At 42.2% G+C, this 23,674-nt stretch overlaps 1 protein-coding gene across 1 annotated transcript in view; it reads right to left on the bottom strand.

Moving 5' to 3' along the window:
* Window positions 1–18,747, bottom strand: part of LOC124463163 (fibrillin-2) — a 131,274-nt gene extending 112,527 nt beyond the window's left edge. The window contains exons 1-5 of the mRNA XM_047014931.1: window positions 18,269–18,747; window positions 17,819–17,901; window positions 16,573–16,671; window positions 15,805–15,900; window positions 14,149–14,244 (exon numbers count right to left, since the gene is read on the bottom strand). Of these exons, the coding sequence (XP_046870887.1) occupies window positions 14,149–14,244; window positions 15,805–15,900; window positions 16,573–16,671; window positions 17,819–17,901; window positions 18,269–18,444 (550 nt within the window). The 5' untranslated portion in view covers window positions 18,445–18,747. The remainder of the gene's footprint in view (window positions 1–14,148; window positions 14,245–15,804; window positions 15,901–16,572; window positions 16,672–17,818; window positions 17,902–18,268) is intronic.
* Between the last annotated feature and the right edge of the window lie 4,927 nt (window positions 18,748–23,674).

The raw sequence follows: 23,674 nt of genomic DNA on the forward strand, positions 1-23,674 counted from the left end.
GATATTGGGGCGCAAGGAGAAGAAAAATAAGAAGAATAAGAATAAGAATACCAACAATAACAATAGGTTCCCTCCTACCGGAGGAACCTAATAATACCAACAATTACAATAGGGTCCTCCTGACGGAGGAACCCTAATAAAACTAACAATAGGTGCCACAGCAGAAGCTGCTTGCCCCCTAATAATAATAATAATAATAATAAAACTAACAAAAACAATAGGTGCCACAGCAACTTTGCTGCTGCTTGGCCCCTAATAAGAAAAAGTAGACACACTTGAGGTGGCTGCACCGCTTCGCGGCTTGGCCACCACCCACATAGCAAGCACTGTCGGGCCGCTTCCGGCTGAATGTTGGCACAATCAGCTGAAGTCCAGGTCGGCTGAACTATTGTCTCACTTGGTCGGGCCCACTCTGGCATGGTGTAGTCGTACTGACTACATTACACTGTACCTGGCCCGATTATGGTTCAAATGATGCGTTACGTTGTTGATGCAAAGCTTCAGCCTGAGTGTCGGCACTATCGGCTGAAATCAGGGTTGGCTGAAGAAGCCTACGGTCTCATTAAGTTGGGCCGACTCTGGCATTGTGAAGTACTGACTAGGCATCACACTGTACCTGGCCCGATTATGGTTCAAATGATGCGTTACGTTGTTGATTTAAAGAGCATGACTAGCTTCGGCCTGAGTGTTGGCACTATCGGCTGAAGTCCGGGTTGGCTGAAGAAGCTGACGGTCTCATTAAGTTGGGCCGACTCTGGCATGGTGTCGTACTGATTATATTGCACTGTAGGCTACCTGGCCCGATTATGGTTCAAGTCATGTGTTACGTTGCAATTGAGCCTGTTGGCACCATCGGCTGAAGTCCGTGTAGGTCTGACTTCAGCCGATGGTCTCATTAGGTCTCATTATGGGCCCAGTCTGGCATGGTGCAGTCTAGTCATACCCATGTCCTATTTGTTATTTATCCGTGTTTTTTAATTATATATATATTTGTATTATCTTGTAGCCTCTTGCTGATGTCCTAGAATATCCCATCACCAATACATTCCTTGTGTAGCCCAGGCATATTGGCACTATGGTTATGCACTATGCTAGCATGCACTATGCATTACCTGTGGAAGTTCCGATCTAGACTCTCGAGTTGACATATTGTCCAAAAAGTAAATATAATTTGACGGTATTTTTAACAACAAGACAAGCCAGTTATCCAGTCATGTCATTGTCCCCAAATCAATATCAAGATTTTCACGAACAAAATAATCGGCCATGTGTTGCCTACTCTCATGTTGACCACAGCCTGGCTGACGAAGTAGATTGACTAGCAAGGTGATACTAGCAAATGAGATGTGAGATGAGCGATTATGTAACACTGACAAAGTCAATTCTGAAAATTAATATTCTCCAAAAAGGTTCAAAGAAATGTTGAAGTCACTCATTGTAATTAGATGTTAGCTTGTTAAAGTGTAACATAAATTAGCTTGTTAAAGTGTCAACATAAATGCATTGTAAACTGAGGCTTTGACTGCATCCCTGTTGCTATGGTTACATATTTAGACACAAGCTCATATCAGCGCATTAATGTCAACGGGTGAACAGTTAGTTTGACTGGAACTACTTAGTGGGTGTACATTATCACATAATAATGAACCCCTGGATCTGAATCGAGTATCCATGTCGATCTATTCCATGTTAGATTCATTAAAGATCCTGTAAAGCAAATTCCATGATTTGCTTCTCTATGGAGCTAGAAAGCTGACAAAAGTATCTGAATTTGAATGTGAAAGATCTGAAATATTTGTATGTCGAATTCCATAAAACTGAAATATTTTACTATTGAATACATTTAGTCATTTTTTTGAATACATAATATCTGAATTATTTGTATTCCGAATTTAACAAAACTGAATTATTTTGATCCAGAAATACACATTTCTAAAATTCAGATTGCGTGAATTCAGATTTTGTCTGAACTAGGCCAAAGGTGAAACAGATTGCTTTCACAGGGAAAAGTAAACGATTTCAGAACGACCTAATTTTACCTCAGAACAAAAGCTAAGAATTTATTTGTGTTTGAGTATGGAGCAAGTGCTTATGAAACTTGTAAAAACTTGTGTCTTCTCCTGCCAAAATCTTCAGTTACTGTTACCAAGTGAGTCGAGACAGAGATGGAGGGCGGCGGAGACCGATGGAAGACGCGGAACAATTGGCAAAGCTATAACCTATATATTTATGTTCCGTTGTTCTCTTTTCTGTGTTGGAGTTCATTTAAGAGCTTGATGGCATCAATATCCAGCCTGATATAAAATAATGAACTTCAATTGTGTCTCTTAATTATAATACCCACACAGAAAATCCAGGTTGAATCAAGTCACGCTAGCTAGCTACTGTATTGCCAATTTTGGATTGTCAAGCATATTTTTCATTGTCTCCTTATTCATATCAAAGTCAATGTTCAGCCTATAGGCTATGTTCATTTGTTAAGTGACATTTCAGATCGGTTATGGATAGTGAAATATTTGCAGTCTGAGAGATCGGACATATTAGTATTTAACAGCATAGATATAAAGGGTTATCTATGGTTAACAGGATATATCTGTAGTGTGGCCGGGTGTGATTTGATTCTTTATCCACACATCGTCTGGAAGTCAGTTTCGATCAAATGCCAACGATCTCCATACTACATCTTGCCGACGTATCTTCTACACATCGGGCCGACGTCGGCAAGACGCATGTGTGCTATCCCAGTTACGTATGTGTGGTATGGGTCTTCCTCCAACCAGCAACACAGTTTGTTCAGAGGTAAAGCTTGGTCGTTCTGAAATCGTCTACTTTTTCCTCTGAAAGCAAGCTGTTTCACCTTTGGCCTAGTTCAGACAAAATCTGATTTTCCGCAATCTGAATTTTAGCGATCTGAATTTCAAGAATCTGAGTTCCTGCAATCTGAATTTTAGAAATGTGTATTTTTTGATTAAAATAATTCCGTTATATTAAATTCGGCATACAAATCATTCAGAAATTATATATTCAACAGCAAAATATTTCAGTTTTATGAAATTCGACACACAAATATTTCAGATCTTTCATATTCAAATTCAGATACTTTTGTCAGCTTTCTAGCTCCATACTTCTCAGTACATTATATTTGTGTGAAATTAGTTCCTGAAAGCATGTGCAAAGCCCAAAAACTGAAATGTGGAGTTAGACCGTTGAACAGTTTCTTTTCCGTTTTCAGCTCAGGTTTTTGTATAAGCGGAGTCAAAACCCGACCGATCTACGTCACAGCGACCGATCTACGTCAGATCGCAGACATTTGCATTCTGTTACTCAGCTGGTACGATGCAAAGACAAAGTAATTAATACATAAAACACTCAGAGATTGCAAGTAGGTCTGTTCTGATATCTCCAATTGATTTAGCTAGTGTTGCTGTTGTTGCTAAATTCAAGAAATTCGAGGGGGCGACACCCCCCCCCCCCCAGTCTCAAGCAGAGAAGACTGCTGATTTTCTCACGATTTCAAAGCCTAATTTAACATACATGTCTGGTTTTTTTTCATTCTAATTTGGATGGGTAGTAAATGACACATTCTTCTGTGGTGTGATGAACTTAAAACAAATTTTCAATTACACTTTACAGGATCTTTAAAGGTCATGTAGGAAAGTTGTGCAAAGCTACCTATTTTTGCTTCAATTCCAAATGATTCAAACTGACTACAGAACCACCGAGAGACTAGTCTAGTTAGTCCACGAGAGACACACACAACAATGAGCGAAGTCTAGTTCAGGCATGGCACTTGGGCAGTGCTCGTCATATCACCTATCGCGGTGTATTCAGCATAGGTTTAGCTCCAATAGGCAGCACTACAAAATCGCACACATGCACGCACCCTCGATTACCTTTTAGTGTTCTGCGCTGCTGCCGTCCTACACCATCCCCTTCTCCCAGAGTGCGCGCAGGTAGGTAGAGAGACGGGTAGCCGGGCTAATCATTAGTCCGGGCTCAGCTTAATGATTGGTTGTGTTTATAACAGTCTTGAAACGCCCACAGATGTTGTATTGAGTGCATATTACCGTCAAACCATGTATTGGTTGCTATCAAGATGTGAAGTTTATTTATGCAAAAATGACCAAAAGTGCTTCTCAACAACATTGCCTACCCTTTCTTTAAATGGAGAGGTTGAACCAATGACCACAAAGACTGTATCGAGAAACCACAAAGACTGCGACTTGTGATTTTTGGAGTGTTTTGTTGTGTTATATGTTTTGGAAACTGCACTAGGAAGCTCGGATCTAAGACGGATTTGAAAGACCGCAGATAGAGTGTGGTTGTCTGGTTTGTTATATGTTTGGAAATTGCAAGTGCAGCTCGGATCTAAGACGGATTCGAAAGATCGCAGATAGAGTGCGGCTAGTCTGGATTGTTATATGTTTTAGATCTATTACTTTTATCACTTGTATTATTGTTTTTGTTGATTTTATGTAAAGCACCTTGAGCTGCAATTCTTGTATGAAATGTGCTATTTAAATAAAGTCTTACTTACTTACTTGTGGTTGTCTTTCGTATTTTTGTGTTGTAAGGAAAATCTATTAAAAATGATTCAAAAAGTCAGCAATCTGTGGACTCCATCAAAGTATTCAGACGCTTGAAAGGACAATGACCACTTTGTGTCCTAACAATTAAATGTGATAGGTGTATGACTTGTGTGGGTGCAACTGGTCCAGAATAGAGAATGAAGACCGACAAGGACATTTTTTATAGAACACAGTCAAGTCAACAGACCAAAACACATACTACAGGTGGAAGCAATATGGGAAGGACAAAGTTCTACATTTAGTCTGCAACGTCCAAATCTGTAAAGACTAGAAGAGAGAATGGGGCACCATTGTCCGATGAAACACAACCACACGGACAGGATCTGGCCTGGAGCAAGCTCAGTCAACTTATGTAGTGAAGAGGAAATGAGACTAGAGTGGGCTTACTGGACCCCGCCAATTCACTGTACACACACAAACAAATTACCTACACACAGACACAGATGAGACTGTGTTTGCACACACACGTATACAAACACTTATCTCTGTCCATTACCATGATGTAGTGCCTCTTCATTCTAAATCCAGTTAAAACATGTTTTATGCTTAGACTCTGCTATCATAATCAAGCAGGGCTGTAATCAGAGTCTTCATTTTTTTTATAACAAATGCACGTCCTGATTCTAAACTCTCAAAACACCAACATGTATGTAGTATTAACTTGTGAAAGTAACTTGTAACCACATAATGATTCCAGAAACATATTTGGGAATTCACAGGAAATGAGAATGTACTAGAAATTATATGAGAGTGAGCACAGGACTGTAGTGAACAAAATTGCATTATTGTATTGGTACATTGTTATCAAAATCCAAGCACACAAGCCTGTGAGTTTAAGTGTGCTCAGTACAGTAGGCTACAGTACATCACTTGAATAGAAATGTAAACCCTAAGACAAAGTAGAGCTTTAAATACAACTACACCCAGCTAGAAGGGATGTTAATGATTCATCATTAATTGATTAATTGCTGTTAAGATGCCTACTTAAGTCTAGAAATGGCAGTGCTTGCCTGATCTGTGTATTTGTGTATCTGCATTTTGAATGAGATTTTAGCTCAGCGAGTTTCCCACGATTATCTCAAGAACTGGGCAATCTGCAAAGTTCATATTTTACAGGTGTCCTTTTTAAAAACCAACGGAGTGCAGTGCCACGATTGACATTCTTTGGAGTGCATTGATTATTTCACAATAATTTTGCAATAATTTTGCGCAAATATGAACTTTTCACTCACAAGATACAAGTACTTCCGCACAAATTGTTAGGATAATTTCTTAAGTAATGCACAGAGTTGTCGGATTCAAAGAAAGTACAATAGTTTAATTCTTGCCAGCAAGGAGACAGTCTGATCGCAATACAAAGTTTGTCTGCTAGCATATTGTGCTAGCTAACTATTTAAGCAGCCCCACTCTTTACAGTCATTGGTTAAAACAAAGGCATGCAAATGTTCCATGGTTCTTCTTCATTGGCTCCTTGCATAGACCTGGCGCGCGCGTGTGTTTGAGTGTGTGCGCGTGTGTGTCTTTTGACCCCTGTAAGCTTGACCACATGATTCACCCAACACAGATAAGGCCAGAAATCTTTTATGGCCTCTCCAGTAAGAGAGAGTGGTCAGCCCAGGTCACCTTGTTTACATATGCCCCATGTCCCAAAGTTCAGATTTGGGGGGTAGGCTTCTCTCTACACACAAGGAATGCTGAACACAGAATCATTCTTATACAGGATAAATGTGTTACATCTTCAATTTCTCCAACACAAATTCAACAACCGAGACTTGTACAGGTATCTGCAAGCGAGCGCCTGGCACGCTCTAATTGGTTAAATCTGCTTGCACAGTGAAATTCTGCTCGCGCAGTGAATTTTTGCTCGCTCAGGTGATTTGTGCTTGTGCGAGTCTACATAACTTTTGACAATTTTGGGGCAGAAACCTTTGGAGGCACAAATCCTCTTATGATTGGTCGCTTTCAACGCAATCACACCCACAGGGACATCCTTGAACCTTGATTGACAGCTTCCATAACAGGAAGCACGGAGTGATAATATAGGCTACTACCAGACCCCTATCTCTCGCCTCTCGGCTTGAGACAACGGCCCCTGTGGATGTAGGTAGTATTGCATTTCCAATTTGCTACCCGACTCGTCTAGTCGGTTTTATTCTATTAACTCCAGTCAACATATCCAAAACTATCTCCCCCAATATTTTTTTTCGATTCTCGAACCTGGCTCATACTACTAGCTTTTTCATAGAATAATTTTTCCAGATTTTTGCTAAATTTGAAACCAATCTGAAATGGGTAAACTAGCACCCCATTTATTTGCTTATGTCAAGAAAAGTTGCCTGGGAATGTGCTCGCGGATACGAACAGGGCACGAGCACAAAAGGGAACATTAGCCGACCGCTGATTTACCTGAGCTGAATGAGCACAAGCAGAAAGGGCTTAAAGGGGTGATTGACTGGGTTTTTGGGGTATTTCACACAGTTCTTTAAGATCTCCGAACATTGGTTGGGTTGAAAATGGCCCGGGTGCTGTTCTATGCCCCCTGATAGATCCTCAGACATTTTCCCGGGAAAAAACACTAGCTTTTCTCCTTTTATGGTATGCTCATTCATATTTAGATGAGCTGCACGCTGATTGGTTGGTTTTCAACAAGTGAAGCTGGGGAGTAAAAACGCAACACGGCCAACAGCACTCACTGAAACACCGAAGGTGGAGACTTGAAATAAAAACGCGCAAATAAATCAATTTTGTCTACACAACACTGTTTTCAACAGATTGACAACATATCATTTGAAATGATAACGTTAGTTGTTTCCACTTCTGTTGTCGAAGCAAACTGGATTGACTCAGGTGGGTAGAACGTTACAGCTTAGCAACCAAACTATATCGTGATTCGACTCAGCTTCAGTTAGCTAGGTCTAGATATCTTGCTGAAAAATAACCTGACAAAGGTCTGTACATCGTGAATTGTAGATTTGCATAACAACACAGGTTATTTATTTGAATGAAATACAGTCAGGAACATGAAACAACGTCAGCCCCATTGCCAATGAACTAGGCTAAATCATCACACATTCTACCTATGCTCGTGCGTTAGCAAGCTAAACTAGTTTACCTGCCTACAGTCTAGGTATTTTTGTTACCTAGCTGTTCTTGCATTTCTTGCAAATCAGCGTTAATAAAAAGCAGATGAGTCTGGCTAACATTGACTAAACGGGCATGGCTGATGCTGATGTTTGTCTATACTGTAGCGTACAAGATCCCTGTGCAGTTCGACACGACACAATTGCGTGAACCATTTCACCAAGGACGGTTTTGAAAACCTGGGACAATGTAAAGCAGGATTTGCTATGAAGCTGTTGCTGAAAAGAGGTGCGTTCCAACCTTACGTTCATCACAACCGCATGCTGTAGTATGATTTTGTCGGTAACAGTTACTAGCAATGCTAACGTATCCTGTATCTAGCACCTGCCTTTCTCCAGTTCTTTCAAATAGATAATATAGACAGGTGTTAGCAATAGGCCAGACTGCTATTCGTTTTCTGGCTATTTTTTTCGGAAGCGTCCCTTCTAATGCCGACTACAGCTAGTGTAGCTAGAGTCATTTGCTAAGTAAAGTATGTTTATGTGTTTAGAGACGTATTTAGCATTCTATCTATGCTATATAGGCTACAGGAGACGTTAGCATTGCTAATAACTGTTAGCGACAAAATCATACTGTACAGCTTGCGGTTGCAATGAGCATACTGTTGGAGCCTCTTTTCAGGTTCAGCTTCTTTGCAAATCCTGCTAGAAATTGTCCAAGGTTGTCAAAACTGTCTTGGGTGAAATGTTCAGAGCAAATGAATAATTGAGTGTCGAACTTCGCGGGGATCTTCTCAAAGACAAACAGCAGCCATGCCTGTCGAATGTCTGGCTCCTTGGGAAGACTGTGAGTGTTAGCCTTCCCTGTACAGCCTGGAACACAGCATAAACGACCATGGTCCATTTTCAATATACTTGTTATAATTCAAAACGTTCTTCTTTGTAATTCCTTATAAGTAGCCTACACAGAGCAGCACGCAGCTAAACTAGTATCGGAGATAGACGCTACCTCGGGCTGGTCTGGATGTAAATTCTGGGGCGTGACAAAGTTACAGACCAGAGCCAATAAGAGGGTGATCACCGGTCCTACGTAGGACCGGTAGCTTTGTTGAAAAGCTAGCGTTTTAAAGCCAAATTTTTTCTTTTTGAGATTTGAATAGGAAAGAGGTGTCAATGGACTTTGATATTCACGGTATGTTCAGTTTACCCACCGAACTGTCGTTATTCAACTATGACAAGGTAAAATCGGTTTTGCAGTCAATTGCCCCTTTCAATATCCTTGTTGTAATTCAAAACATTCTTCTTTGTTATTCCTTAGAAGTAGCCTACACAGAGCAGCACGCAGCTAAACTAGTATCGGAGATCTACGCTACCTCGGGCTGGTCTGGATGTAAAATTTGGGGCGTGACAAAGATACAGACCAGAGCCAAAAAAGACGGGCCCCAAACTGACGTCAGTCCGGTGGCTTTGTTGAAAAGCTAGCGTTTTACAGCCACATTTTTTCATTTCGAGATTTGCATAGGAAAGAGGTGTCAATGGACTTTGAGGTTCAATTTAACCAAAAACACAAACCGATGCTTGCAGAATTCCATGTCTGCGCCCTCTTCTGAGCTTGCCAAATAGCCACTGCAGCACGCAAACAGAAGTCCAGGTGTCGGACTCGGCACACAAGTCAGAATTGAGGTAGGCTAAGAAAACATTACAAAACAAAACAAAGTTTCTAAATGATAGGCCTACCGATCATCTTATTTTGACTAAAACATAAAAATAATATTACATGAAGCTCAAAAAAACAGTATTTGCGCTCAAATGAATGGGAAAGAAATGTGCACGCTCGCATTAACTATTGATGCCCCTGCCAAAGCTGATATCAAACTTGCGTCCCTGAACTGTTGTACAGTGGGTTAAGCAAGGGGAATTTCTATAGCCTAGTAGTGCATTGTGCGCAGCAAGCTAGAAAGAAAAAAAAAGGATATGAATAGAGTAGAGTTTTATGTCTAACAACGCCCCTGCTTCCCACCCCCCCGAGACGCAATCAGGACGCGCAATATGTACCTTTCTCTACCAGAACCGACCATTGGACAGTCTCTCGCTTGCTCTAATACAAAATCGCAGATTTTAGGGAGATTATATAGCATTTGCCGGCATCAGGGAGCTGCTATTGAAATGTTGGAGACTCCCGGAACTTCCGGGAGACTTAGGATGTCTGCAACACTCATCATCATCATAATAGTAACATATCTATAGGCCTATTTAACTTAGCTTTCTTTGCCGAGCTAGAACAACGAAGGAGCCAGATATTCAAGATTACAGTTTCTTTAATCAGACACAATACGGAAAAAAAGCAGTCATACTAAATACTTATAACACGAAGCAAAAAGAACCACGTATATGTGGTGAGTCTGAGTTGTACGTGAAACATATGTTCCATCTAAAATAGGCTTACATTAGCCTACTAAAAACCAAGTGAAAGGAATACTATACAGTACTAATAGCATTGATTTTCGTAAAGTCAACGTGATGTAACTGCTTCTTGATCGGACTTGTGCCACATTCTGCCAGTTTTGTAACTCCACTGCAATGCCTTAGCTCACACGCTCGCGACCAGATGTCACCAAGTATGACGTTTACAGCTAATTGCAAGCGTGCACGAGTTTCGGAGCTAGGAACAAGGGGAGCCACTGTTCTGCGCAAGACCGGACGAGTCGGTCTGGAAATATGGCACTCTCGCTTGCCTCACTGCCCCACTGAGCACCTTTCACAGAAATGAAAATGAAAGACACCATCTTGAAAGAGCAGGCTTGCTGTGTCTACTGTATATGTCTATGGCTACTACACCAGACAGTGGATGGAACAATGGCGGCAAAACCTGAAGATTTACATGTAGGCCTAAGTGATATTGATGAATGGGGGCCTCATCCAACAATCCAATTATGTGTAGTATCACTCTGTGCTTCATACCTGAAAATATTGTAGTCTTTTTAGTTTTTTTGCACTACCTTTTTTATATATATTGATATATTTTTGTCATATACCTTAGTGATGTTACTGACTGTATTTGCACTACGTTAGACAACTTAAAAATAGTCTAAAAAAAGTAGTAAATGGTATTGAGTATCGAGTATTTTCCTGGGTAATGGTATTGAGTTTGAAATTCTATTATAATGACAAGCCTAACCAGCCTAAAACTTTATGTTTCATAGAATAACCCAACCATCCACTACCATCCCAGTCAACAATTCCTGAAAAAGGCCTACTTGCCTGCTACAACTGTACGTCTAATGAGTAGCATCCATTGAGAGTTCAATAATGCCTTTTCATCAAACACATAATACTTAAGTAAACGATTGTCACCTGGCACAGCTGTGTTGGAGAAAACCACAGCTGTACACAGGTCACTCACTAGAGCAGACACTTTCACACTTCCTTTTTAAGACTCTTTCCCACAGTCTGTCCATTAAATCATACATCTATCTCATCCAAGGCCAAGAATACAACCACATCTAGTTTCAAGTAGTTGATGTCATGGAAAATGCTGAATGCAGACAAATTATCTTATGGTTCTCTTTTGTTCATTCTGGCCCATTTAATGAAAAAAAAGAGGGGTAGTAGAGTCAAGACCACAGAAGGTTTTCCATAAGTAGGTTGACTAAATATTGAAGGAAGTTCATCAAATTCCATTCAAGTCACGTGAGAGTAGACCTACGATTACAGTAGGTAGTTCAAGTCTTTATTTGTCAGGTACACAGAACAACACAAGGTTAGACTGGGCACTGAAATTCTTAAGACAAGACAACGCAAGCACCTGGCATAACATAACATATAAGTACACGGAACACAATTTACATCAATGCTGAGCTTGAATAAGTGAAACTTCCTAAATATACAGATAGCAATAAATACCGACTATACTAACCCTAATACTAAAACGTCCTAAATTACAGATAACAATAGATAGTACACTATACTAACCCTAAATGCACAAAAAACCTGTTTTAACCCTATAACCTATTCTAACCTAAGTGGAGTACAGTACAATAGTGCAAATTTGCAGATCAGTGACTATGTCAATGACCATACAGGAGCCTGTTGGCGAGGTACAGTGAAGTACAGTAGTGCAAAGTTACTGATAGAGCAACCAGTAGCTGAAAGTGACAGTGTATAAGTGACTAGTGTGCAGAAAATCAATGTCCATATCAGTGTCCATTCAGAAGCCTGATGGCCCTTGGGTAGAAACTGTTGTCCAGTCTGCGTGTGCGCGACCGGATGCTGCGGTAACGCCTGCCAGAAGGCAACGGGGTAAAGAGACTGAAGGATGGGTGGGAACAGTCTCTTAGAATCCTGCCGGCTTTCCTTAGGCAACGTGTGTGGTAGGTGTCCTGTAGGGCTGGGAGCTTCCTGCCGATGATGAACTCAGCAGAACGGACCACACTTTGTAGGGCCTTGCGGTATAACTCTTGACATGTTCAACCCTTCGTTCTGATTAATTCCTCATCTGGTCCTGTCATTACACATGCATATCCAGAAGCTACAAAGACCATCACCTTAGCCTGTCAAAAGACACACCTATCCATCTTCAACAATTATACTGTGTTCAGGCTGGCCAGAGTGCAAGTGAAAACAACCCTGTCCCAGACTCCCAGTCCAAGTTTGGGGATTTCTAATCAGCTAAGAGTGGAGGGAGGGAGGAAGGACATGAAAAGCATTCCTTCTCCACTGATTAAAGGGTGATCTGGTGGCAAGACAAAGGAGAGTTTCAGTTGTTAAACACCAGCCCATCTATCCAGGACATTCTAAATCAACCATGTCAATAGGGGTCTCTTATTTATGAGGTATGGTTTATTAGGGTGACAGGAAAAAACAAGGTGTGGGCAACTGCACATCTGACTGTCCATTGATCTATCTACAGTATATAGAGGGTATGTTGAATAATTGAGAGAAAGTATCGACAATGTGTAGAAATTGAGAGAGTGGAGAGTAGAAGAGAAATTGAGACTTTACATTGTGAAATAGAGCTTTGTTCTACCAGGTGCAAGGCCACTCAAAGAACATATCCCAATTATATAATCTCCTCAATCCCTTAAGTTTTAGCTGGCAGCAGTTCCTCAGTGCACTCAAGCAATATTTGACTACATCCACATACACACACACACACACACACACAAACACGTGTGCGTGCACACACACAAATAACGATAATGGCTTTTCCCAGAGCTATACCACTGGAGGGGTAGTAAATAAACCAGGGCAGTGAAGAGCTGACCCACTGCTGAGTCAAAGCCGGTGAATCGTGAAGCATTGCCTGCCAAACACAGGTAGGAACAACAGATGTGACATTGTCAACAGAAGCGATATAGGAAGAAAAAGCATGAGTGAGAGAGATAGAGAAGCAACAGAGTAGTCATTATGACTAGTGTGAATGTTACCTTTTAAACAGTGAACACATTAAGTTGTTTTTCATATAAATATTGTGACATCACCAGGGGACAGGTAGTGGAGGGATATTACATCCCTGGACCAGAGAGGTGGCAACACCCCAAAATGGTGGCAATGGCCCACACTACATCTCCCAGAATCCCTCACCAAGTGGACAGGTGTAGGTGTGTGAGCCACCTAATTAAGTTAGGACTAGAAAAGGGGGGGGAGGGAAAGAGCAGGAGAGAGAGAGCCCAGAGAGACAAAGGGCACATGGCTGGCTAGTTTGGACCAGAGAAAAGTTGGGTGAGTGACAGGCGGCTTTTTTGAAGGGGAAACTCATTTGGTTAAAACTTTTGTGGATTTTTGTTGGCTGATGGAAGTTGGAAGAAAAAGTGCCTGAGTTGATTTTTGTTGTCTTTTTGTGGAAAATAAAGCGTTTTTTTGTGGAACCTGTTTTTGCTTGGTCTTTCCCACCCCGGTACACTGCCTCACTCTTGCCTGCCCTAGGTAGCTCTTCTCGCGACGCTACAATATATTTTGGCAATTCATGATGTTTGTTGTGATTTTACTAATGTTTAAGATAAGCAAAGACCTGCTTGAATCCTGTAAAGCAACTGAGGATAGCAAATTCCTTATGGTATTCCTTATGATTACAGTGAAATAAAAAATTTGACCAAAACAGGGCTGAAAAAAACAAACATTTTAAACTCTTCTAAAAGGCTACACATCAGAGCTCATGCACATAAAGACTTGCATGTTCACACCTTGAAAACAGATGTTTAAAAAGGGAGAGGGTTATAAAATAGCTAAAGGGGGTAAAAAGAAAGCCAAAGACAGGCTTGGATGAATGAGAAGACAAAAACAGGGCAAAAATGACAAAAAAAAGAGATGCAGGGCAAAACAAAGAAACAGGAAGACAAATAGGAGAAAGAAGAAGGGTCAGCCTCTTTAGCGGCTTAGTAGTCACATCCTTTGCAAAATAGTGAGATAGCGAGATTGTCAAAATAAAGAGGGACGGAGAGTAAATAACCAAGAGTTTTCACACAGACTCAGGCTCTTACCTCTCTCACACTGTGGCCCGGTGAATCCGTATACACACGCGCACCGGTTAGGTCCAATGCAGCGCCCACCATTCTGGCACTTGTTCTCGCAGATAGCTGAAAAGCAGACCAAGAAAGAGCAAACAGAGTGTGTTAGTGACACACATCAACTTGCACAGTCATACAGTAAACAGACTGACTCATTTACACACACTTGAAAAAGACATGAGCTGAAGAAAAGACTCACAGTGTACTCGAACTCACAGACCATCACAGATCCTTCATTTTCCATGATCTTTGGGAGCAATGGGTCATTTTGCTCCACAGAGTCAAACTGTGAAATTACAATCAGTGAGGAGCCTAAAACACTTGAAGCCCCATCAAATTCAATGGGCGTCTGAATAACACTAGTCAGCAATGAAAGCCGATGGCAAGGTGTAGCAGTACACATCCAGGCATCGTCAAGCTGTCTAAACAGTGTTTTCTCCACTTCCTTCTCTTTGACAACACAACTGTTGGAAGTTGTTAGATGGAAACCCAGTGGCTCATTCCCCACCCCCAACCCTGACTCTGGACTAACCATGTGTAGTGCAGAGAGGGCCGTCCCTTTGTAGCATAAATCAAACATTATTTTGCACATTCTAGTGTTTTTTTCTGTCTGTATTCCTCTCCCTACCACTCCTCCAACACCACTCAACAAGCACTGGGGAAAAATCTGACCTGGGTTGAAATGTTCCAGGCTCTCCATCTTACCACTCTAAAGCCAACTAACCCTAAGCCTAAAGCCTGGGGTGGGGGACCCCTTGTCTTTCCCCCCACTCTTTGTTTTCCTAATTCATAATTAGTCAGTTATAAACACAGGCATCAACTCTGTCACAAACACAAACTCTGTCTAGCACTGGCACAACTACTCTCTCTACACACACATGCTTTCACTCACACAGAGTCTTTATATCTCACACAGCCCCAGAATTTCCTGAAATTAGGGCTTCCAGATGACACCAGCTGGCCGGTGTCAGGGGTTCGCAGTGTTGGCTTCTCCTACCCTCTGATCACCCTGGGAGGGGGAGGATCTGTAACCGCGATCTAAACACCCCAGCTGAGGTGGCTTAGTTTATGATGGGGCAGGACCTTGTCAGTTATCAATCTGTTTATATGCATGCACCTTTAGCCTCTATGAAGACTGAAGACTAATAGTAGCCAGGGCTGCATCTTGGGATGTTGCTGATGTAGGCTGTGAGGACGGACAAGATTGGAGGATTTTTTGTTTGTTGCAAAGATACATTTGTTCAGGAACTTAAATGTGATGTCTTGTGCAGTATAAAAAAACATTGAATCAAAAAATAATCATGAACTATGATGGTGGTCATGGGTTGTATTTACAATATATATGCCACCCATTTCTTTGAGATTATGGATGCTACATTCAAACTAGAACAGTAGGAGGTAGTAGGCCTGTGGGGTTAGTATAGTTGTGACACTCTGGAGTCTTATGGTTGTACAACAGATAAGATGAGACGCCTTAAAGCTTCAGAGAACTGGATGCTGTAGGTTTACATCTGTGTGCCCAGTGTTTTTGCTTTTTAAATCATACAGTAACTGTTTCCTCGCAAGGACTAGAATCCAGAGAATACCCAACTAAACTCAGAAAGGTACTGCATGTGTGAGTATACTCACGTTGTCCACAATATATCCCGGTATAACCCTTGGAGCACTGACATTGGTCCTCAGTACAGATTCCACCGTTCATACAACGGATATTACACTGCAGGGCTGAAACACAGGAGCCATCACAGTAAGTCACCAATGCAAATTGTTTTGTATTTGTACAAAGCATTAGTGTTTTATTTTGGCAGACAATGTTAAAGAGTGGTTGCCAATTACATTATGGTGGTGCTGCTTGTTAGTGGCTATCAGGTATGGTGTCATTCAAATACTGTGCACATTCTAATACAGAATGTTGATTTCTTTGTCAGTTCAGTGTTTGAGAGGGAGGACTGACTTAAAGCTAGGATAGGTAATGTTTTGTCATATTTTCTGAACTAAACTTCACATCCTGATAGCAATCAATAAATCAAATGCTTTGGCTGGTGTGGCTGTCGCAGGACTGTAATAAACACAACCATTGTGTTCGGACCAAATGCATTGATTGGACAGCATTCGGACCAAATGCAATGATTGGAGTGGCTTTGAAGGGAGAGGGTGGGATATTTGGGGTTGGATACCAATATTGCTAATTTCGCAAAACGTACCTACCCTGCCTTAAAGGATGACTAACCTTAAAAATTATTGTGTACATCTCTAAACAAAACCAATGCAACAACCTTTAAATACTTGGGATGATTTTATGGCTCGGCCATTGATATTTTCAAGTGAATAGGAACCAATAAACAGTAACTGTTAGTAGGTTATCCATGTAGCCTATGGATGTGGGTGAGCACTTACTGGATTTGTTACCGCAGGACGGGGAGATTTGGCCGCTGGGACACGTACACATGTTGGGACGAGAGCAGAATCCGTTGCCACAGCTGTTTCTGCAAATGGCTTTGACAGAAGGAGGATATACACAGGAGGATGTCAGCATGTAAACAAACATTGTTAGATAGACCCAGTTTTGGGAAAGTGTCTTGATAAATGGACTAGTCTGAGAGGTGGTACTGTCAAACAGAGTATAAAACACATGGGATGTGACGGAATACCTACAAGGACGTTGGTTAATAATGGGTACTAAAAAAGTTATTCAAAGCATCATTTAAATAACGACATAGAAAAGCTATAAAACCCACTGACCTGATGTAGAGTACATACAGTAAACTGTACATGCCACTGTTGTATTTTGAGTGAACAGAATGCAGCATTTATAAAACTATGAATATATTAGGCACTTCCAGACAAAATGAATTGAATACTACAGCTGTGCAAGCAAATTAACTGCAGAGCATAGTTTTTAGTTTAGGACTAGACTTAATCCATGTCTGGGATACTGGCCCTTAAAGGTGATTTCATCAGACACCTAATATTGATATTTCAATATATGGAGACCCTGGACATACCCCCCCCCCCCCCCCCACACATCCACTCTCCCTTGGCCTTTATCCAGACTCAACAGACTTAGCAAGATGACAGTCCAATGCCTCCAGCATGAACCATATAAGGAAGCACAATTGAGCTTTGGGCTGCTTTAATACTTCAAGTATTGTGTTGTTTCAGAGTTATCATGTCATGCTGAGCCCTAAGGCATGCTGCCTGGAATGACATGTTAATATATTATGAGGAAATGCCCTGTCTTCTATCACAATATCAACATATCAGAATAGCTTGTCAATCCAGTGTGTTGGTAGGATTCAGTTGTACAAGCAATCAGTGGGTTCACAGCATAAAGACAATATAAAGATTCAAAAGTGTTTTTTTTGTGATTATATTTGTCAGGTTCATCTAACAGCATTAAGAACAGGCTGCCTATACAAATATTAATATTTACTGTTTGACTTCTGTTACACTGGATCTGTTACTATAAAGTTAACAGAATATACAGTCGGCCTATAACAGAAAAAAAGTGCAATGTTTGTGCCCCCTCTCAGTGCTTCACACGTGTCCCACTGACAAAATTCTGAGCAGAGAGAAAGACAGACAGACAGACAGAGAGAAAGAGATAGATACTCTTATCAGCAACACTTGTTGCACTACTTACGCACAATACACTGGTTGCCCCCTGGTAGAGTTTTCCAACCAGGGCAGCAATAGGAGTGAAAACGAGATCCACACACATTTGGCCTGTTATGAAGGAGTGGGGAACAAATGGTTGACCAACTACAAATGTTTGAGAAATGCTATCAGACATACAACCTAAAAGGTTATTTCTAATGACCTCCAATTCAATAATTACATTTCAGGGCATTAAGGAAAATTGAACATGCACATTTCTAACAATACATGATATGCAAAGTATAGCAACAGTTCATGATAGACAAATCCATTTTAATTGATGGATACCTATTGAGGTGACTTTTCCATTACTATAGAAACTAGAATATGTTGTATGCTAGCCTTACTGACGGTAGTTGGGTTAATGGAGATGCGACATGATAAGGGACAAGTTGTTTTTGTATTTTTATAAACGTAAGTGGTTTATCTTTCTCACCCTCGTAAAGACTCTTGTTTTCCTCTTCTCCTCACTCGACTCGATGAGGAAGGCAACTCATCCACCTTGAAAGTTCTACCCTGAGTTATAGGGTTCTGTCCAGAAACGTTTTCTATCAGTAAACCCGTTAAAGTCACCAGTCCAACCAACCAAGGAAAAATCCTCTTACTCCACATTCTCGGGAAACCTTGAATTAAATTTTCGGATATAAAAAAGTTTTGTTATTGTAGCCAGTACTGGGAAATGTTGTCTTGCAAATGGCTAGAATAAGCGCATTGTCCACTGTCGTCCACTGTCGCGATACCTGTGACTCATTCAGAAAAGGACTAATTGAGAATTGAAGATAATGACTACAGAGGCGCTCCAGCAGCTCTTTTTCCAATGACAGCGCGGGAAATAGTACACCTCTCTTGACGATGTGGCCTACCTCTGCAACGGGTGAGTCGGACTACAGCAACTTTCCAAGGTTTAGGACGTGCAACAATGAAATGCCACCCTGCACTATGAACGTGCATTGCCCTAGAGACAGGGCAGACGTTCCACTGACTTAAGAGGTCCCTTGAAAAAAGTTGCACTTGCAAAGCATGTTTACATTTTTGCTCAAGGCTAAGGCTAGCCGAGTGGGACACGCTGTCGGGTTCATTCTTATGTGTATTAACTTTATGAATCTTTTTAGATATACCGCAGGGGCGTAGCCATAAGTCATCGTGGGGGCTAGACCCCCTTAGGTATTGTATTATTTTTAGTTGGAAGTGCAGTAGTCTAATCTAAATGTGGATATATTATTGAGCAGTGAAAATCTGTTGCATTTCCCCAAGTATATAAAAACAAAATGTTAACTAAATACATGCATTATGCATTAAATAAATTACTGAAGGATTGGTTGCTTATGGCCTTAAGTCTAAGGAAGCTTCACATTTTTGTCTTCATAAAAAGCTTGCACATTCTCTTGTGCGGGTAATCTGTAATTTCCCCATCATTCATGCAGGTTGTTTGGTCTCCCCTCTGGCATTCAAAATTAAAGTATGCTGGGCACAGTATTTCCTGAGTAGCAATCCGGAACACATGCACAAACTGCTCAGGGGCCATAGTTTTATCTAAATGATTGACTTGACTATTTCATTGAATTATCATGCTTACCATCATTTAAAACAATTTACTTTGGTTTGAGAGGATTGCATGGGTATTTGAAATGCCATGTGTGGCTGTCTTCTATGCGGAGCAGTGTAGGATTAGAATTAATCTTTTGCTTATGCAACTACAAGTGAATTGCTCATACATACATAGGCTACTGGAAATACTCTGTATGCACACTCATGAAATGTGTAGGTATGTACAATGTTTCCCATATGTCTGTATACATGTTTCAAGTTTCAACATACAAGTTTGTATGTGTACATATTTCAGTTATATATGCATGCAGCTTCTGTATGTTGGAGATGTACTGAATTTTACTGACCTCCGGTGGTAAGGACTACACAAATTAATGTTCTGTATGTTTTTATATAACTGTGTTTGTATATGTTAATGAAAGTAGCGTATCAGGCAAGGGCGTAGGTTTGGTCTCAGACTTGGTGGGGACATCCACCCATCTACCCCCCCCCCCTTTGTATGTCCCCTTTCTTCTTGGGTGGAGGCATATCTGATCTACAAAGCACAAAGATGGGCAAACATGTACATGCTGAAGGGCAAAGGGAATATTAAAATGTGTTACTCTGGCCTTTTATGTATGTATTGTCGGCAGACAGCCCTGGTAAGTTAGCTGTACCGTTGTCGCCGACACACCCGCTAGCTTGTCTGCCACTGCCAGTGCAAGCAAACAAAGTAGCATGTGCTTCTTCCCGTGCGTGTCGCGTTTTCAGCCCTTGTACTGTTGCGTCCTGGCCGTCGGAATCGATCCAAATAGCAGCACAATTCGCTAAAATATTGGTGGGGACAATTTTGTCTTTTTCAAATGTTGGTGGGGACAAGTACCTAGCGTCCCCCCTAAATCTACGCCCATGGTATCAGGAACAAACATGATATTGGCCCCAATCTGTTGACATGAGTACTACTATAGCCTAATTCAAATGAGAATTGTGTTAGAAGTAGCCTACTCATTCTATTGTCTTTAATACATTAGAAATGTACATCTCTCTAATAATAACAGAAATCTGTGTGTGTGCATGTAGCCTACAAATAAAAATGGGTTTAGTTTCCTACGATCAGCTCAAGAACCGAGCGCTCTGAAAAGTTCATATTCCGCATGTGTCCTCTTTATAATCCAAGTGCAGTGTGCAGGGGCACGTTCGTCGTTAGGGTTGAAGGCTAAGGCTAAAATAAACAATTGTCCCTTTTGCCGTTAACATTAATGAGCTAACTTAGAATCGCAAATATCGGTTCGTCGACGGCTGATCCGCATCCAAATCATGTGGTTAATTTCAATCAGGCTAAACTTATCAGGGCAAGTGCACGAGCACGTCCTACTTCAAAAGGCAGGAAAGGTCGATCACCAAAACCGTGATTTTCTAACGATATGATGGCGGAAAAGACGAAAGAGAGAGCGGTGATATTCTCGCCATCTGAGCAAACTATTATAATGAGTCTCTACGAAGGCAATAAGCATCCCAGATAGCACACATACGTCGGGCCGACGTCGGCTTAACCCTTGTGGTACCTTCGGGTCATTGTGACCCACCATTGTGTAGGTAAATAATTTTACCTAACCCTTGTGCTACCCTCGGGTCATTGTGACCCCCAAAGTGAATATATCACGTTATATCACTAGTTAACACTAGGTGGCTAGGGCTTGAAAGAGAGAGAGAGACGGGAGAATCGGCAGGGCGTCGGGGAAACCGCAGGCCAACATCTCAAAGACGGCCTTTATGCTTCGACGATCCGCGATCGCTCTTTGGCGGTCGAATTAGGGACAATCATTTGTCCATGAAATCACGTGAGCTGTAGGCAAGTGCTACTAACACGCATTCGTTGGGGGTCAGGACAGCCGTTGTCTAAGGTCACGCAGCTATGGCTCGGGATTTCAGTTGGCTGCAAGTTCTACAACAGATGTTTGCAAATATCAAGCAAAGTGAGTCCGAAGAGGAGACCGAGGATGTGACAGAAATAGAAGACGGCAAAGAGTGTGCGGAGCATGTGGCAGAAGAGCAGGAAGAAGAAGAAGAAGGAGAAGAAGAAAAAGACGACGGGCAAGAGTACGCGGAGCATGTACATGCCGAGCAAACCGGCAAAGTATGGGATCAAGTCGTGGGTCACGTGCAACGCAAAATCAAGCTACGCTTGGAAGATGCAAGTTTACACCGGGAAGTTGAGCGACGGAGCCCCGGAGAGGAACCAGGGGATGCGCGTTGTACTCGATATGACAGACGGCCTGAAGGATCGCAATGTCACGTGTGACAATTTCTTCACCTCCTACGAACTCGGACGAGAGCTCATGGCGACGAGAAACCTGACCATGGTTGGCACCGTGCGAAAGAACAGGACCAAGCTCCCGTCCGAGCTGCTGACGACGACGAAGAGGCGACGGGTGCTGTCGTCGCAGTTCGCCTTCACTCCCACCACCACTCTGGTTTCCTACCTCGCAAAGAAAAATAAGAACGTTTTACTCATGAGCACACGCCACACAAACGACGAAATTAGTGACAGAAACGACGGCAAACCGACCATCGTCTTAGACTACAACCGCAACAAATGAGGTGTAGACAATCTGGACAAGGTCATCACGGCCTACAGCTGTAAAAGGAAGACGGCCCGCTGGCCCCTCGTCATCTTCAGCAACATCATTGACGTCTCCTCCTACAATGCCTTTGTGATATAGAAAGAGGTCAACCCCAACTGGATGCCGCGTAAGCGCAACAAGAAAAGGTATTTCCTCGAGCAGCTCGGAAGGGCCCTCGTGACTCCGCTGATCGAGAGGAGACGATGTCTGCCCCGCGCGGAAGCTGCTGCCGCGGTTGTGAAAGATCTACGGATGGCCAGCTGTCACGATCCACCTCCTCAACGACAACCCAAAGAGGATGGCGCAGCAGCAGCAGCAGCCGCCACCTCATCGGCAGGACCGACCTCGCCGGTCCCTGCCAGTAAGAGGAAGAGATGTCAAGTCTGCCCGTTGAAGAAGGACCGTAAAACGTTCACGGTTTGTCACGGTTGTAAGAGGCATGTCTGCAAATCCTGTTCGCATGTATACTGCCCACCGAGCTGGGCTTCGGCCAAGGAGAGGTTCCCGTTGACCGTGGACGACCTGCGGGAGTGTGTGCAGGAGACTGAACAACTCAGTCGAGTGCAGAAGATGGGCTTTGCTCAAGTCACAGCACAGTGCTGCTGCCGCCGCTGCCGCTGCCGCTGCCGCCGCCACCACCACCACCACCACTACATGCATGGGATGAATAGATGATGTATCAGGACGGCTGCTGGAGGTCTATCCATAGTGCTGTCTGCGGGTCATTGTGAAGCACGGTGTCATGCACGGTGTCATGCATGGTGTGACAACTTTTCATGGTACACAAATAAATAAATAAAATAAATAAAATAAAGTGAAACATTTGATTTTATTCCTCGCGTTGTCTGCCTAGTCTATGACGCCACTCTCGTGCCGTTTCGGGGTTGTGGTGAGTCAAACTGACATTGTGACAACTTTTTCATAGCAAAAAAATAAAGTGAAACTTTTTATTTCTAGCCTTGTCTACCTAGCCTATTATTACACTCTCGTGCTGTATCCTAGTCTGCGCTGTGACTCACCATACCTAGTCTGTTACGCCACTCTCGTGCTGACGACCTTTCGTAATACAAAAATAAAAGTGAAACATTATCTGTCTACATAAAAAAAAAAAAAAAAAACATATTTGCCCTGGCCGGGGAGCAATCCAGGACTGTGGAGTTGACAGCCTCGCAGCCTTGCCACTAGACCACAAGGGGAGTTGCTTGTTCATTGTGCTGTCTCTGCCTCTTTTATTTATTTATTTTTTTCACTGCAACATCTGTGTCGTCTATTACGCGACCCCATACTGTCTCCGGTTCCTTGTGACCCACAGCGGACTTCTGACAACTTCTCATAATACAAAAAATAAATAAAGTGAAACCTTTATATTCCCCCAGTGTGGGTCACAATGACCCCGAGACAGCGCGAAGGTGGCGTAATAGACAACGCTGTGGGTCACAACGACCCGGAGGCACGCGAAGGTGGCGTAATAGACGGAGCTGTGGGTCACAACGACCCGGAGACAGCGCGAGGGATAAATGCAAGCTGCATAGACAATAAGGAGAGCGTGAGGGTTAAGATCGAAACGTCGTGTTCTATTCATAAGGTCGGATAAGCATCGGTAAATGGTCAGATTTTTTCTCATCTCTGTGCTCTATTTCAAACGTCGCAGATACGTCGGCTCAATGTCGGCTCGTCACTGACTGGAAGAA

This window comes from Hypomesus transpacificus, unplaced genomic scaffold, assembly GCF_021917145.1.
Source record: "Hypomesus transpacificus isolate Combined female unplaced genomic scaffold, fHypTra1 scaffold_27, whole genome shotgun sequence".
Lineage (NCBI taxonomy): Eukaryota > Metazoa > Chordata > Actinopteri > Osmeriformes > Osmeridae > Hypomesus > Hypomesus transpacificus.